This window comes from Elephantulus edwardii, unplaced genomic scaffold (assembly GCF_000299155.1).
Source record: "Elephantulus edwardii isolate Elephantulus edwardi_28Jun2011 unplaced genomic scaffold, EleEdw1.0 scaffold00106, whole genome shotgun sequence".
Classification (NCBI taxonomy): domain Eukaryota; kingdom Metazoa; phylum Chordata; class Mammalia; order Macroscelidea; family Macroscelididae; genus Elephantulus; species Elephantulus edwardii.
The window spans coordinates 3,072,801-3,087,315 of NW_006399856.1; the positions used below are offsets into that span (position 1 = coordinate 3,072,801).

Sequence of the window (14,515 nt, forward strand, 5' to 3'; positions counted from 1 at the left end):
TAGTATCAATTATAATGAAAATTTACAGAGACTTTGGATTTCCTTCATTCATTGTTGCACTTTTCTCCCTCCCCAACCTCCCCTTCGGTTTGCTCTTCCCTTTGAAAAGTAAAAGAAAAATTCTTTCATTGTTATACAATCCCTCCCCTCAAGTGCACTCCACTATGCAGTGTTCACTGTGGGCTCCTGTCACGACAATACCTAATAACATATCCCTTTTAAACAGTATTCTCCCTCATCTGTTTCAATGTAGTATACATCATTCTTCCCCTCATTCTCTGTCTTCCCTCAACACGTAGGTCAGCCCCATTTTACAACAGTGGCATTATGCAATATTTGTCCTTTTGTGAGTGAGATATTTCACTCAGCATAATGTCCTCCAGGATCATCCATTTTGTATAATATTTCATGAGTTCCTTGTTTTTCAATGCAGTGTAGTATTGCATTGTGTGAATATAAGACAGCTTCTCTATCCATTGGTTTGTTGAGGGCACTTAAGTTGCTTCCAACTCTTTGCTATTGTGAACTAAGTTGCGATGAACATGGGTGTGCATGGTTATCTGGGTTTCTAAGACTGATAGCTAACAGAGGTTTACTCAGGGCTGAAGGGTTTCTGTGCATGACTTCCCTTTTATCATCAAGCAAACTCAGGAAGCTGATAATGTCTTATACCCTCCCACATTCAGCATAAGAACCAGTCGGCAGTTATCCGAACCATCAGGGACAGAGTCAGAACCAAACTCTGATTCTTTTGCTTCATAACTTGGAACCATTCAGACATGATTCTGACCTTTGGTGTCATACAAAAGAAAACTCCCAATCAAAAGCATCGAAGCTTCATTCCTTCTGGTCTCTCTCCCCACTGCCACAGGCCCACCAAGTTTCCCTGGGAAAGAGCCCATCACCTGAACAACAGAGGGCCTCATCCAACCTCAAGAGTCTCTATAATCATATAACCGGTTCCCATCGTTGTTAGCTTACCTGCTTCCCTCCCACTGTTGCTATGGAGATAACAAAGCCTTCCCAGGCAGGGGGCAGGGGGTAGGGCACAGGACAACTTTATCTTGGTCCTGCACACAGAAAGCAAGTTCACCATCCGGAGGTAACCTGGCACCACCAGGCAGCAGGAAAGACAACAGAACTAAAAGAAACGTCCTAGTGAGTGGTATAAAGGCTCATTTCTGAGAAGTTATGCCTTAATTACTACCTCCCAGAGGAAAGCCGCTTTTCCAAGCAGCAGCATGTAATTAATTCCCTGCTTTTCTGCATGTACAACAGAGTCCAATGGAACAAAGTCCCAGGATGACAGTACTGAGACCAGACCCTGTTCAGCTCTGTGCTTGACTCGAGATTTCAACATGAACATGGCTTTGATTCACCTATATACACATATCCTGCCACTAAGTTGGGCTGAGAAAAAAGCACTGGACTTCGATGGATTTTCATAAAATTAAAGAAAGCAAAGCTAGGAACTTTTTGGTAAGAATGGACAATGTCTAGAAAAGAAAACATTTTAATAGTATTTAGGGAGGTCTGGCGGGTGGCAGCACAAATTGGTCCTTCACCCAACACCCAGTCTCTGCTCTGCTCTCTATAACACAACAGGGGTCACCCTGACTAGAATGCTCCCCCAGCTCCCACTCAGCAGTGCGTTAGGGAGCACACCTCCTGTCCCCAACCCCCGTCTGCCAAGGCCCTCGGGGCTCAGTCCCCCTCCTTTCTTCAGATTGCAAGCCCCACAAGCCCCCAGTTCCTTGAACATGAGCTGACACACTTACTGACACAGTCTAATTAGAAACCTCCCCAGGCATTGCCAGGGGCCAACTCCTCTGCTGGCCAGCCCCTGCCCCCTATCTCCACTCCTCCCTCCCAACAGCCAGGAAGGGAGAGAGGGCTGGTGGCCAGAAGACCCAAGGGCTGCCAAACGTCCTCTTTCTCTACCCCCCTTAAAGGGGGAGGGGGGGCAGGAAAAAATTCCTGACTACAGTTGATTCTGTGTGTCTCTTTCCGGGGGAGCTGGCTTTCTGAGTAAGGGCTCCCTCTGCGTAGTGACGGACACCCAGGAGCAAAGCCAGCAAGTCTCTTCCCTGGCATTGTTCTGGAGGGGGGGAGGGAGGGAGATGGGGGAGGGGCGGTTAGGAGCCAGGGAAGAGGAGGGGCAGAGGGAGGAAGGGCCGTTTTCCAGGAGGGAAACACATTCACCCACTGTACTGGAGGTGTGTGTGTGTGGGGGGGGGGGGGAACAGTGTTTAAAGTGGGTTAAAGACTGTTAGACTGTTAGTAGTAACCTGAAAACAAACATTTCCCTGAGTTACCTTCTAGTGTGTAAAATAGCTTTTCCTTTCCCTCTACCTACTAGGAAAATGGTTCTTAGATGTTTCTGTTATTGACTACCATCAAGTCAAGCCTGACTCATAGTGACCCTATGAACAAAAGGCTTGAAGCTTTTCTGTAACTATGGACATTTATCAAAGTTCACAGAGTTTCCAGAGGCATCTTGTTTAGGAAGTGGATGCCACTCCTAGGTGAGGCTTATTCCATGAAGATGGTCATACATGATGCCAGGAAATACAGAGGGTCAAGAAGGAGAGAAGACCCTTGACCAGGTGGATTGACACAGTGACTGCTGCAATCAGCTCTGTGTGTCAGGATGGCACAGGACAGGACAGGGTTCGATCTGCTGTTCATAGGGTCGCTATAGTCATACTCAACCAGGTAGCATCTAATAAGAACTGTGAAGACCTTTAGCCTCTAAAGGGCCCCTCACTCTCATGCATCTCAGTTCATCCCATTGACATAAAAGGTGCTGCTGTCCCCATCATCCTCGATGTCACCCTAAGTACATGCTGGCGGAGGGCAGTCGTGACTGGACTCTGTGGTAGGATGCTTACCTTCCACACTTGCTATTTCCCATCGAGTGAGAACTGACTCACAGCTGACCCTCCAGTGTGCTTGCAGAGGCTGTAAATAATGGAGGGTGTTGCCCCGAGCAAACTGGATTCACACCTCGTGTCTGTGGATAACTCCTTACCACTAGACCACCAGAGATGCAGACTTCACTCCCAGCCGGTGCACCATTCACACAGTCACACAGGAAAGTTAGTGGAGGCTTGCCCATTGTGGTGATGCAGAACTGTTGGTTTCCAACAGACAAGGAATAAAGATTTGACAATCAGCTTCCAAAAATCTGCCACTGAAAATCTAGTGAGACTCCTATGGCTAGGAATTCAGTACCTGAACTTGTTCTGCCTTTTTGAGACCTTACCTCCCAATGAGCTCACATCTGCTGTCTTAGCAACCTGCCAATCCTGACGGGAATGGGCATCACTGTGGACAGACCCTCAGTCCAGAGCCCTTTCTGGCACCAGCGAGTACTAGACCAACTAGTACTGGACTATGGTACTAGATCATAGGGGAGATCGCAGGTAACCACCCTCATTTTTCTCTTGAGTATTCACCCCCCTACCTGGGTCACCCCCCGCCCCCAGCGCCAGGCAGAAGAGATCATTTCTCCCCTACTCAGGCCTGAGGTAAACTCTGGAGATGGTGCAGCAAGAAAACGTCACTTTTTGGATAGAACATCCGAGTCGTTTGCCAGGTTCACATTCAACTCTCTGGCATGCCAGGCTCAAAGGACAGATCTGAAAGCCCCATTTTCCTGGAGCAGGAAATGCGTGCCACGGGACCTTTGCCGGCTCTGACAACTGCACCTCGTGTACTGACCCGGCCATTCCGGAATCTGGTCTTCTCTGTACAGTCATCCCAGGGGAAAGTGGCTTCTAGTGCAAGAGCCAGCCTTGTGTGTTCTCTGATCGTCTGACTAGCGAGTGGAGGGCTGGTCACATACTTAGGAGCAGCATGGCTGGCACGAGAACCTAGGTGTTCGAGCTCTGAGGACATCTGAACCCCAGAGTCCCTTCCAGTCCCAATCTGGGTACCAGGGAGCACGGCTTCCAAACCAAGGAGTCTTCAGGGATTAAGTGCCCCAATGAGTACCGAACAGCAAGCTTGCTGACTGCCAGTCACCAATGACTATCAGACAGGCTTACACTAAGGAACTCAGGTGCTGCTGTGGGGTAAGCACTGGGCTGCTCATCAAAAGGTTGGCGGTTCAAACCTACCAGCAGGTCTTCAGGAGGAAAGATGAAGTCGTTCCCTTCTGTAAAGGTTTACACTCTCATAAACCCTAAGGGGTGGATTTGCTTCATTCTGTGAGGTCCCTGAGCCACAGCTGAGTTGGATTTATATTGTGTTTCATTTAGCCAGCTCTGTGAGCCTACGAAAGCTGGATAACGACTAGGGATGGTAGAAGGAGAATCGATGCCTTTGAGCTGTGGTGCTGGAGAAGAGTATTGAATATACCATGGACTGCTAGAACAAACAGGTCCATCCTAGATAGGGTGCAACCAAGGCTGCTCCTTGGAGGCAAGGATTCTGAAGCTTCATTTTACATACTCTGGGCATGTTGCAAGGAGGGGCCAGTCCTTGGAGAAGGACGTCATGCTTGGGAGGGTGTAGGAACAGTGCAAGAGAGGAAGACCCTCAATGAGATAAATTGACTCAGTGACTGGGGTAATGAGGGTAGGTGTGTTGGAGACAATAAGATTGGCACAGGATAGAGCAGGGTATATAGCTGTTGTATGTAGCTATGAGTTACAGATAACTCGATGGCACATAACAATAACAATGACCCTTTTTACAAACTAAGTGCTTATTGTAGATTCAATCAAAGCATGGATTGTAATCCTGACCCCAATACCTGTGGGTAAATCTTGTTAGGAAATAGGACGTCACCCTGTCGATTAGATCATACGCCAGTAGTTCTCATTAGGTGACATCCAGTCATTTTTAACCTACATTCACCCCGACTTACACTTACCTGGAAAGACTAGAAATGCAGCTGTGGACTCGGGGAATGAGAACTGTTTGCTACAACAGGTTTCCTCGTAGGTGGGTTTGAAGTCTAATGACTTCTGGGTTATGAAGAGCAAACAGAAACCAGAGGCAGAGGGAGCTCTGGTGGCCTAGTGGCTAGAAGCCACGCTGCAATCCCAAAGACATGTGGTTCGAATCCACCAGATGCCTCGCTGGAGAAAGAGGGGCAATCTCCTCCAGTGCCAATCGGATCCAATTCGACAGTACACAACAAAAAATAAAAATATGAAATGAGAGGCAGGCAAGCACAGAAGTGAACAGGACACATGCATCACATGCAGGCGGTCAACCAGCTGAAGAGACAAGGGCATCAGGGCTCCAGATCGCTGAGATTCTCATTTAGACTTCTGTCCTCCAGAAACTGTGAGAAAATCCATTTCTGTTCTCCGAAGCCGTCCACTTGTACTTGTGCCACAGCAGCACTCAGAAACCAAGGCACTAACTACCTTAATACAGGCCTGGGAACCGAGTTATTGACTGGTGGGCTAGAGAAGCTTTGTTTCTGACTAAAGCTTTGACCACAGCGCAGAGATGGATGGATGACATTCATGCCCCTTGCCTGGGCGCTGAGTTGTCCACATCTGAGAAATGGAGGTGTTCAGGCCTCCCTCCCAAGGACGTTGTAAGGAAGGCAAAGAGTTGGTTCCCAACAGAATGAAGACAGATGAGATAAGGATCTCTTCTCAGCTAAATGCTCCTCAGAGATAGCAGAGAGAGACAGAGGGGCCCAGAGCATCGGCCAGCCAGATCACCAGCTCCCCTGGTGGGAATAAAAAGGGTGAACCCCAGCACATGCAGTCCAAACACTGAGCCCTTTAGTGTGATATCACCATCTCATCTACTCCAGAAGCCCCTTCCCACAATGCCCAGCTGCTGTGTGGCAAGTCGACCACCCTCTTCATTTAATGATTCCTTTTCTCCAACATGTCAATCCCCAGTCACTGGATTTCTGAAGAAGTCCGTGTATTTTAGATGTTTCTTTGACATGAACCTCATCCACCTCCTCATTTTCCATCCAGAGGATATTTGCAACCAGGTGTTAATTTAAAGGCTGGCAGCTCCACCTCACCCAGAGGAGCTGCAAAAAAGAGGCCTGGCAATTTGTGCCCATACAATTTGCATCCAAAATAATAGCTAAACAATATTCTTAAGGTGTACGAGTCAGTCTAAATCAGAATCAACTCAAAAACAATCAGTGGTATTAGCTGTAGGCCAGCAGTGGAAGAGGCATGAGAAAGAGAAGCCTGGGAAAGAAGAAAGGCTAGGAGGACGATTAGAGAAAGCAGGGGTGAACACAGCAGGCGGAGGACATGAGAAGGGCAAGGTCAAATGCAGTTCCCAAATACAGGCTTTTCTTCACCTCCTCTCCTCTGATGGTGTAGTCCATAGGGAGATGTCCTGACAACCGAAAGATGGTGCTTCTCTGATAGACAGAATTCACCATCTCAGCAGGAAAAACATGGGCACTCTCCTCCCATGTGAATTACAGCCTCTGAAAACCCACCGGAGGGTCAGCTATGAGTTTGACAAACAACAGAATCCACTGTGCCTGGTCAGTATAATTAAAGTCACTGAAAAGTCCATGTAAAATTGGTTGAAACAGCAAATGTTTTGTCGGATATATTTCCAGGTAACAAACTAAAATAAAACACACACACACATACAGCACTGTGGGCATAACAGCCTGCTTATTTTCTGCCCTTCCTGTCTCCTTTTCTTTGGGCAGCTGCTTTTACTCCTGGTACTGTTTTTACCCTGTTCTTCATCTCATGAGAGCCAGAAATTCTCTGAACACCCTCCTCCTATTAATACTTATCAGCTGTAGGTCCCACGGTCTGTGGCTCTTGTTCACTAAAAGGGAACAGCTAATCTGAGATCCAAGCAGGAGTTAACCTGGCAACTGGGCTAAGAAATAAAAATTTTTTAAAAAAATTGATTCTTCAAAGAAAGCCCTCAAAGGAACACATGACGATTACTGACTGAATATGTTCTGGCTTCCAATTAGCCTAGGGGCATTTTTGTAGGGCTTAAAAATCCATGCAAGAATTGAAAGGTTGGCAGTTCAAACCCACCAGCAGTTCCAGGACAAAAAGAGCCAGAGAACTACTCCTGTAAAGATTATAGCCTTGTAAATTCTTTGTGGCAGTTCTATTCTGTCCTGTAAGTCGACTGAGTAGGAATCCACTCAGTTGCACCTAACAAAGCCCTTAATCCAAAGGTGTCATTTGCTTGACAAATTAATTTCAAAACGAAATGCTTAGGGGCAAGCTAAGGAAGAATGAAAACAATTAATTTTTTTTTCCACTTTGCCTGCCGGAAAGCTCAAGTATCTAATCGGACCAAGCACTACTGTTCTTGTGAAGGGTTGATTGTCCAAAAGGGCTTCTCTATCCATCGACTTCCTTTACCACGGGGATGGACGGGAATATGCGAACCTATGTTAGCCTGGACATGCTGCAAGGAGGGACAGGTCCTTGGAGAAGGACATCATGCTTGGTAGGGTGGAGGGACAGCGCAGGAGGATAAGGACTGAGGATATGAGGTGGACTGATTCAGTGACTGGGGTAATCGGGATGGGTGTGTCAGAGACGGTGCGATTGGCACAGGATAGAGCAGGGTTTAGGGCTGTTGTACATAGGGTCGCTATGAGTCGCAAGCAACTCGACAGCACATAACAACAACACGCTAGCCTATCCACAAAGGGTGTGGCTAGTCTTGCCATTACATTGGGCAAATCCAGTAGCAGAACTGGAAAAACCTCACAACCAGCAGAGCAGTAGCAAGAGAATGTACCACATCCTTCGAGATCAGAAATTCTTACGCCAGACTAGGGCCTCTGGGAGGAGCCACAGCAGAGACCTGTGTGAGACAGAGCAGACCTGGCACTGCTACGTCACTGACCCAGAGGTAAGTGCTTTTTGTCCCAGTGTGTTGGAGGACGATGGGGAGGAGACCATACTTGGCAGGAATGAAAGTTTTGTTAACATTGGCCTAAAGCTCTGAGGCTCCCGGCTGAGGGGCTTATGATCACATTTAGGAGGGGACCTGGGGGAGGGTTTGTAAAACAATGAAAGAATCTTTTCTTTTACTTTTCCATAATTTTTGGACTCATGTACTTATAACTTGTTAGTCAAATTTGTGTCTTCTAGGTTGCAACACCCCCATGATACATCTTGAAGGATATGTACATGTACAGCCAAGCACAATCAATAAGAGTGCATCTGAATTCCAAAATCAATCTCCATAATAGTCTATGTGTTTCCTACTGCCAAAGGGGCCCTTTAGAGTAGTGAGAGAAGATCTTCACCCTGAAACCCACAGCGTCCCTTTTCAGCAGGTAGTAGCTAAGAGAATACGCCGTCCCCTTTTCCTTATGACTCAGGGTGAAGTCTCTCTCAGGGAGGAGTGATAGGGAATGGCAAAGGATACACTGACAAAGAAGATTAATCAGAACTGGCTTTGACAAGCACTGTGGCATTTGGACAAGAACAAACTGGGAGGAGGGTAGAGAGAATAGTGCAACAATGAATGAGTGGAAGCCCAAAATCTCTGTAAATGTTTATGAAAATTAATAAAATATAATTATAGAAAAAAAAAAAAGAAAAAAAAATAGTTCTGTACCAAAGTAAGTTAAACAAACAAAAAGTTCACCTTTGTTTGTAGATTCTGCTCAAACTCCTTTGCCTTGGGAGTCACGACCTTGCAGTTCTTTGACCTTGACCTCCTAGCTTCTGTAGGTTGTTCCCTCAAGTTCTACCTGAGGTTGATTTTTTTTTATGGCTTCATAGAGGGTGAGAGAGAGAACAAGACAGATGACTTGACACAAGGACTGTAACTCACAGTGGACTTGAGCCTATCAGAGATCATGAAGGTGCACAGGGTAAGGGAAAGACCCAGAGTTGTGTGCAGAGGGCTTTCTGTGTGTCACAGTCAACATGACGGCATATAACAACAACAGACACTCGACCTTAGCCGTTTCAGCTCCTGTTCGTTCTTTGTTATCTTTTTGACTGTGGTAAAATCTAAATTTGGTCATTTTATCTTTTACAAAGTCTAAAATTCATGGACAATAATAATAAAAAATAAGAAATTTTAACTGTATTTTGCTATTCACCTGTTATACAGCCTTTTAAGTTCCCTAATATCATTCTGTGTGGTTTATAAACTATCACGTTGGACTCGGGAGCCAGTAAATCAGTAAGATTGGTGTTGGGATGAGTAGAAAGAGGTGTGGGCCTATAGGGGACCTGGGTGAGCGCATGGGAATTGGTTTTGTGTTGTTGATGCTGCAAGGGGAAGTTCAGCTATGACCATCCCCACAAGGTCCTTACTCTTTTTACAACTGTGCTCTTGAACTAATAACTACAGATGGTTTCATTGTCTATAGATTTTACCACTTCCTCTGATTCAGATTCCTTGGCCCTGTTTTTTATTGTCTGTTTTTCTCAATTTTATTTTGTTGTTCACACCACACATACCAAGGCGTTCTCTAATTCAACAGTTTCTACACTGATTATATTCTTTGAGATGTGCAATCTTTCTCACTCTCCTTTTCTAGACTCTTCCTCCCTCATTAACCTAAACTGACTGACCGTAAGGGTCTCTCTCTAATCTTGCAAGTTATGGCTGCCAATTTTATTCCATATTAATAGTCTTTAAGAGAGGACTTTTTTACTCGTTAAGTCAAACCATTAAGAACACTTCAAGGGCTATTTGGCTTACGGTTTAACAATTAACCCTGGGCAATAGTTCCATAAGTTCATATGAATAGCTCCAGAAACGCTATAGTACAAAAATTTAAAATTCTGTTCTTCATTTCCCCCTTGTGATCTGCATTCTGCCATGGACTCTTTGATGAAAACGTTCAGTAGTGATAGTTTCACATCATACAATTCTTTGTCAGAGGCAGCAGTTTTTCATAGACGTTAACTAGCCGCTCCTTCCATATTCTCCTTTTCCTGGTCCTCCTACCTTTGTTGTTCCAGGTGAAAAGAGACCAATTTTTGGACCTTTGTACAACAAATGAAAGAATTTTTTTTTGTTGTTCCCAAAGAGAAAGGCAAACTGGGAGAGGGAATGGGCAGGGAGGAAAATGTGCAACAGTGAATGAACGGAAATCCAAGTTCTCTATAAACTTCCATTAAAATCTCAATTTTAAAAAGGAAAAAAATTGTTGTGCCTGGGCTGGGTCCTTAGCTCTGTTTTTGTACTCCACTGAGTGTTCCAAGATGTGACCTTTCACAAGCTGATCTCCAAGGCTTTGTTCCATGGGTCCTCTGGGTGGGTTTGAACTGCTAACCTTTTAGCTTGTAATCAAGTGTTTAATCATTTGTGTGTACATAGGCCATTTTTCCTCAAATATCTTAAAAGGGAATGCTCATTATTACCACATAAAAAGAATCATCAGGAGAACATTTTGGATCCATCTGGGAGGTGGATAGGGAGCAGAGGATAAAGAGGCCCCTAATTTTGTGACTTCTCAAATGCCAGCCCATCAAGGTCAAGAGCAGCCCCAGGCGGTGGACAAGAACATTTTGTGCTGAGTCTGGCTGGTCAGGGACCAGAGGAACCATCCTTCAGAGCCATCCTGCCTCCAAGGCCTGAGCGTGCAAAGCCACACCCTGCCGGCTCCGTGGCCAGGGAACTGCATGTCTCGCTGGCCGGAGCCCTCCCAGCTACCCCCATCTGTGTCCTTGCAGCCCACAGCGGTGAGTCAGGCGCAATGGCTCAGGAGAACTAGTTCTGGGTGTTCTGTCCAGAAGCGGGCGGAAGGTAGTGGTGTCAGCAATCGGTGACAGTGAGTCCCACTCTTTGGAAGTCTTTTACAACTTTGAACTCGGTATGCAAATTTATGCAAGACAAGATGCAAAGCAGCGCTGGGAGCCAGAAGTCCCGTTGCTTCTCCACCCCTTTTTTTGAACCACTGTAAATCAGTGCTCGCCTCTGCCCTCCTCCCCCCTCCTTTATTCTCCCCCAGTAACTGCAAATGCAAAGCCTCCCCAGGCCTGCTGCCCTGGGACTCTGAATGACTGAACTTTTCTATAGCACCTTTATATGTTCAGCGGGCTAGACGGCCACTTGGGAGGCTCCGCCCCTCGACATAATCCCAGGCATTGTACAGACTGGACCAGGCAGGGGAGACGCTGAGGGAAGTCGTCCAGCCCCGCCTGGGGCAAGTGGAGGCCCTGAATTTTGAAAGAGCCCAGCCTGATCCTGACCCACTCTCTCCTCTTCCCCAGACACTTCTGGTCGCATCTACCACTCCACTGTCCGACGCTCCGCTGACAGCAGGCAGCTATCGGGCTCTCCTCCCACGCTTACCTAGCCCTTGGCTCCAGTCTGACTTCTCAGCTTCTTTGAGCCAACGCGTGCCAGTCCATCACCTCCTTGGGATCCCGGCTCATCACACCACCACCCCCCCCACCCCTGCTGCCATGCCCACCCCCACCCCTGCATCCCTGCCATCCCCAGGAAGCCAGCAACACAGCCCCTGAGTCCTGGGAACAAAGACAAAAGAGCTAAGAGCAAAGCCGGAACTGCTGGGGTTTGCTGCTGGAAATAAGAGGGTATGTTTAAAATTCTTGAAAGCAACCTGCACAAGGAAGAATGGCGGGGTGGAGGGGATCCTTTAGAAGGGGGTGGGAGCAGCAGCATTCAGGGCGCAGGTCCCTCAAACAGTTCAGTTGCCAGTCTCTGTCCCCCCTCTTCCCATGGGTTCCTGCTCCAGCCCTGACCTTCTAACTTCCACTGTATTCCCTCCCCATTCCCAGGTCTCTCCCTCCAGTGCCCCCACTACTGTTTCAATTACCCCTGTCCTTGGGTACTTTCCTGGGGGCTATTCAGCCTCTACCTCCAGGTTCTAACTTTCTTGGGTCCCCATTCAGCCTCCACTTCCAGCTTCTAACCTTCACTTGCAGAAATCAAATCTTTGGTGTTCCCTCTTCCCAGTCTAGGGGAACAAGAGGAAAAAATGCAGAAGGTTGGGGAAGCAGCTGGGGCAAGCTGGCGGAAGGGAGACCCAGACCGGCCCCCCCCCTATAATCCAGAGTGACATTCTTCCCATGAATTTACTCCATTGTCCCAGGGCTCTGCAGCCAACCCCCCTCTCTGCTCCAGGCTCTCTCGGGAGACGTGAAAGGGGATCCACCCCACATCTGTTCCCTAACCTGCTGCCGGAATTTGGGAACAAAAAAGTTGGTTTTCAAACATAAAGTGAAGTAAGAGTAAAGGGTCAGAAAAAAAATGAACCAAAAATATTCCCGCCAAAACATTTAGGAGGAAACGTACCACACACTTTTTTATTAAAACAATCCAAATCCAAACTATTTTGCCAACTTAGAGGCCTTTTAAAAAGTTCTCCCTGCTGATGAAGATGTTGAGTTTGTCAGCGTTCAAATCAGAAACTGCCTTTGGGGTGGGGTGGGGGGTTGGAAAGAGGGAGAAAAGGACAGAGAGAAGGAAGGAATGTATGAATGGGGAAGGCCATCCTGCAGGGAAGGGACCTTTGTGGAATCTTCTCCTTTCATTATCCTTCCCAAGAGGAGGGGGAGGCAAGAAGGGTTAATGGCCTTTCCGGCTAGGGCAGGGAAGCAAGAAGGGAGAACGGAGTTTCGGAGTTTCGAGGTTCCCCTTAGAAGCTCCAACTTACTCAACACTCAAGGTCAACGAGAAAAAAAAGATTTCAACTCTGACCCCTAATTCCATCCTCAAAGAGAACAGAGGAGAGATAATAGTGAACCAGAAAAGCCGGTATAGAAGAGGGTTGCAGGAGGAGAGGTTAGCTTGAAGGAGGACTCTGGGAGGACAATAAGCACAGAGGAGAGGTCTTGAAGGTGTATGTGTGAAATGTACTCGTTTTTTTTTTTCTTCCTTTGAGAAACCTGATTTTTTTTTTAAACAGCAGCAGCACGCAGGCAATGGGCACATTTCACCACCACTGTCTCCAAGGGGAAAGAAAAGAATTACAACTAGGACTGGAGGGGTTTGTGATTAAAGAAAAAAAGAGATCCACAGAGCTTGATGAAGAACTTCTGGGAAGTGAGTTCTCCTTACTACGAAGCCCAGAGATTCCCCATTCTACCGGGTAGAAAGGGTTCCTCGGATTTAGGAGGGAACGGGGCCAAACATACCCCCCAGAATAACAGCTTCCCTAGGCCTGAGACCCTTCTGCCTTTTGCCCCGGGGTCCCCCAAACAAGCATGCTTGTCTGTCCCGGCCCCAAGATTCCAGCTGGCGATCCGAGGGCTTAAATTACATTAACTCAACTGCAGGGATCTGCTCCTCACCTCGCAAATGCGCGCCGCAGTCCCCCCTTATTTTTGCATTCAAAACAATAGCCAGAGGCCTCCTCGAAATGAATAAGAATTGATTTACTTTCTCTCCTAAGTAGCCCACCTTATAAAGTGCCAACAAACCTTTTATTCTCCCTCTCACAATCCCAGTAGCAGAAAAAGTCCCTCTAAGCCTGGGCAGTCTTCAGCGCCCCCTCCCTCACTCGAAGTCCCTTCTAGGACCCACAATCAACTGCTACCGCCCCCCCCCAGCAGTAACTCAAACTGTACCCCAAACCTTTCTCAAGATTCATATTACCATACATTTCATCAAAACCCCCCTCCCTGCTAAATCTTCCCACCAAAATATAAGACAGGGTACGTTGCTTCGTGGGAAGAATATGGGTGGCAGGGGCGCCTTTTCTCTCCCGGTGCATTGCCATCAAAATAGTAGCCTGGGCTCTTGTGTACGCGAGAACTCCAGGTCCCCCTGGCCCCCGCCAGGACCCCTTTCTACCAGAAGTGGTCAGGACTCCACTGCTCCTTCCTTCAACTCCGGCACACACCTTCCCTACACAGGGCCCCCAGACGAGTTTCCCTGCCGCCCTCCAAGTTTGTGCGAACTAGCTGGCCCAGCCCGTGTTACCTGCAACCTGCTCGGGGATGGCGCCGTACTCTGCGTCCCGGTACTTTCTGCAAGTGCCCTCGCCCTGGACCAGCGCCTGCAGGGGCAACTCGGAGCCGGGATGGGGGTAGCAGCGCAGCCCTTTGGCGCAGCTCGGGGTGTAGACGCCGCACGCCTCGCCCTCCAACCGCGCGCATACGGAGCAGCAGCCGCAGCCCGGCTCGCGGACCAGCTCGGCACAGGGCGCACGGCCATCGCCGTCAGGCCCGGACCCCGCGGCGGGCGGTGGGGGCCCGCAGGCGGCCAGGCGCTCAGGCGTGCAGACCGGGCAGCGAAACAGCACCTCGGCGCGCGCACCGCCGCCCGCGCCCAGCAGCGGCGGCAGCAGCAGCAGCAGCAGCGGCAGGAGCAGCGGCAGTGCGGGGCCGCCCAGTCTCGGCAGCATGTTGGCGGTGGAGGGCGCGACGGCGGCGAGCGAGCGGGCGGGCGGACAGGTGGTTCAACTCCACGAACGCAGGAGCCACACTGTGACCACGGCTTTCTCCTCCTCTGCAGCCGCAGCCGGGTCCTAAAGAGCCCTGCTTCTCCCCGCCCCCTGCCTTCTCCCCTCCCTCTTTTGGAGACCACCCCTTTTCCCCCAACACTCCCGCGCACGGATATGTGCGGGAGCGCACGCCTTCTTGCC

At 48.4% G+C, this 14,515-nt stretch overlaps 1 protein-coding gene across 1 annotated transcript in view; it reads right to left on the reverse strand.

The window, feature by feature from the left end:
- The window catches only part of IGFBP2 (insulin-like growth factor binding protein 2, 36kDa), a 44,826-nt gene extending 30,551 nt beyond the window's left edge, over positions 1-14,275 (reverse strand). The window contains exon 1 of the mRNA XM_006891912.1: positions 13,852-14,275. Within this exon, the coding sequence (XP_006891974.1) occupies positions 13,852-14,275 (424 nt within the window). The remainder of the gene's footprint in view (positions 1-13,851) is intronic.
- Between the last annotated feature and the right edge of the window lie 240 nt (positions 14,276-14,515).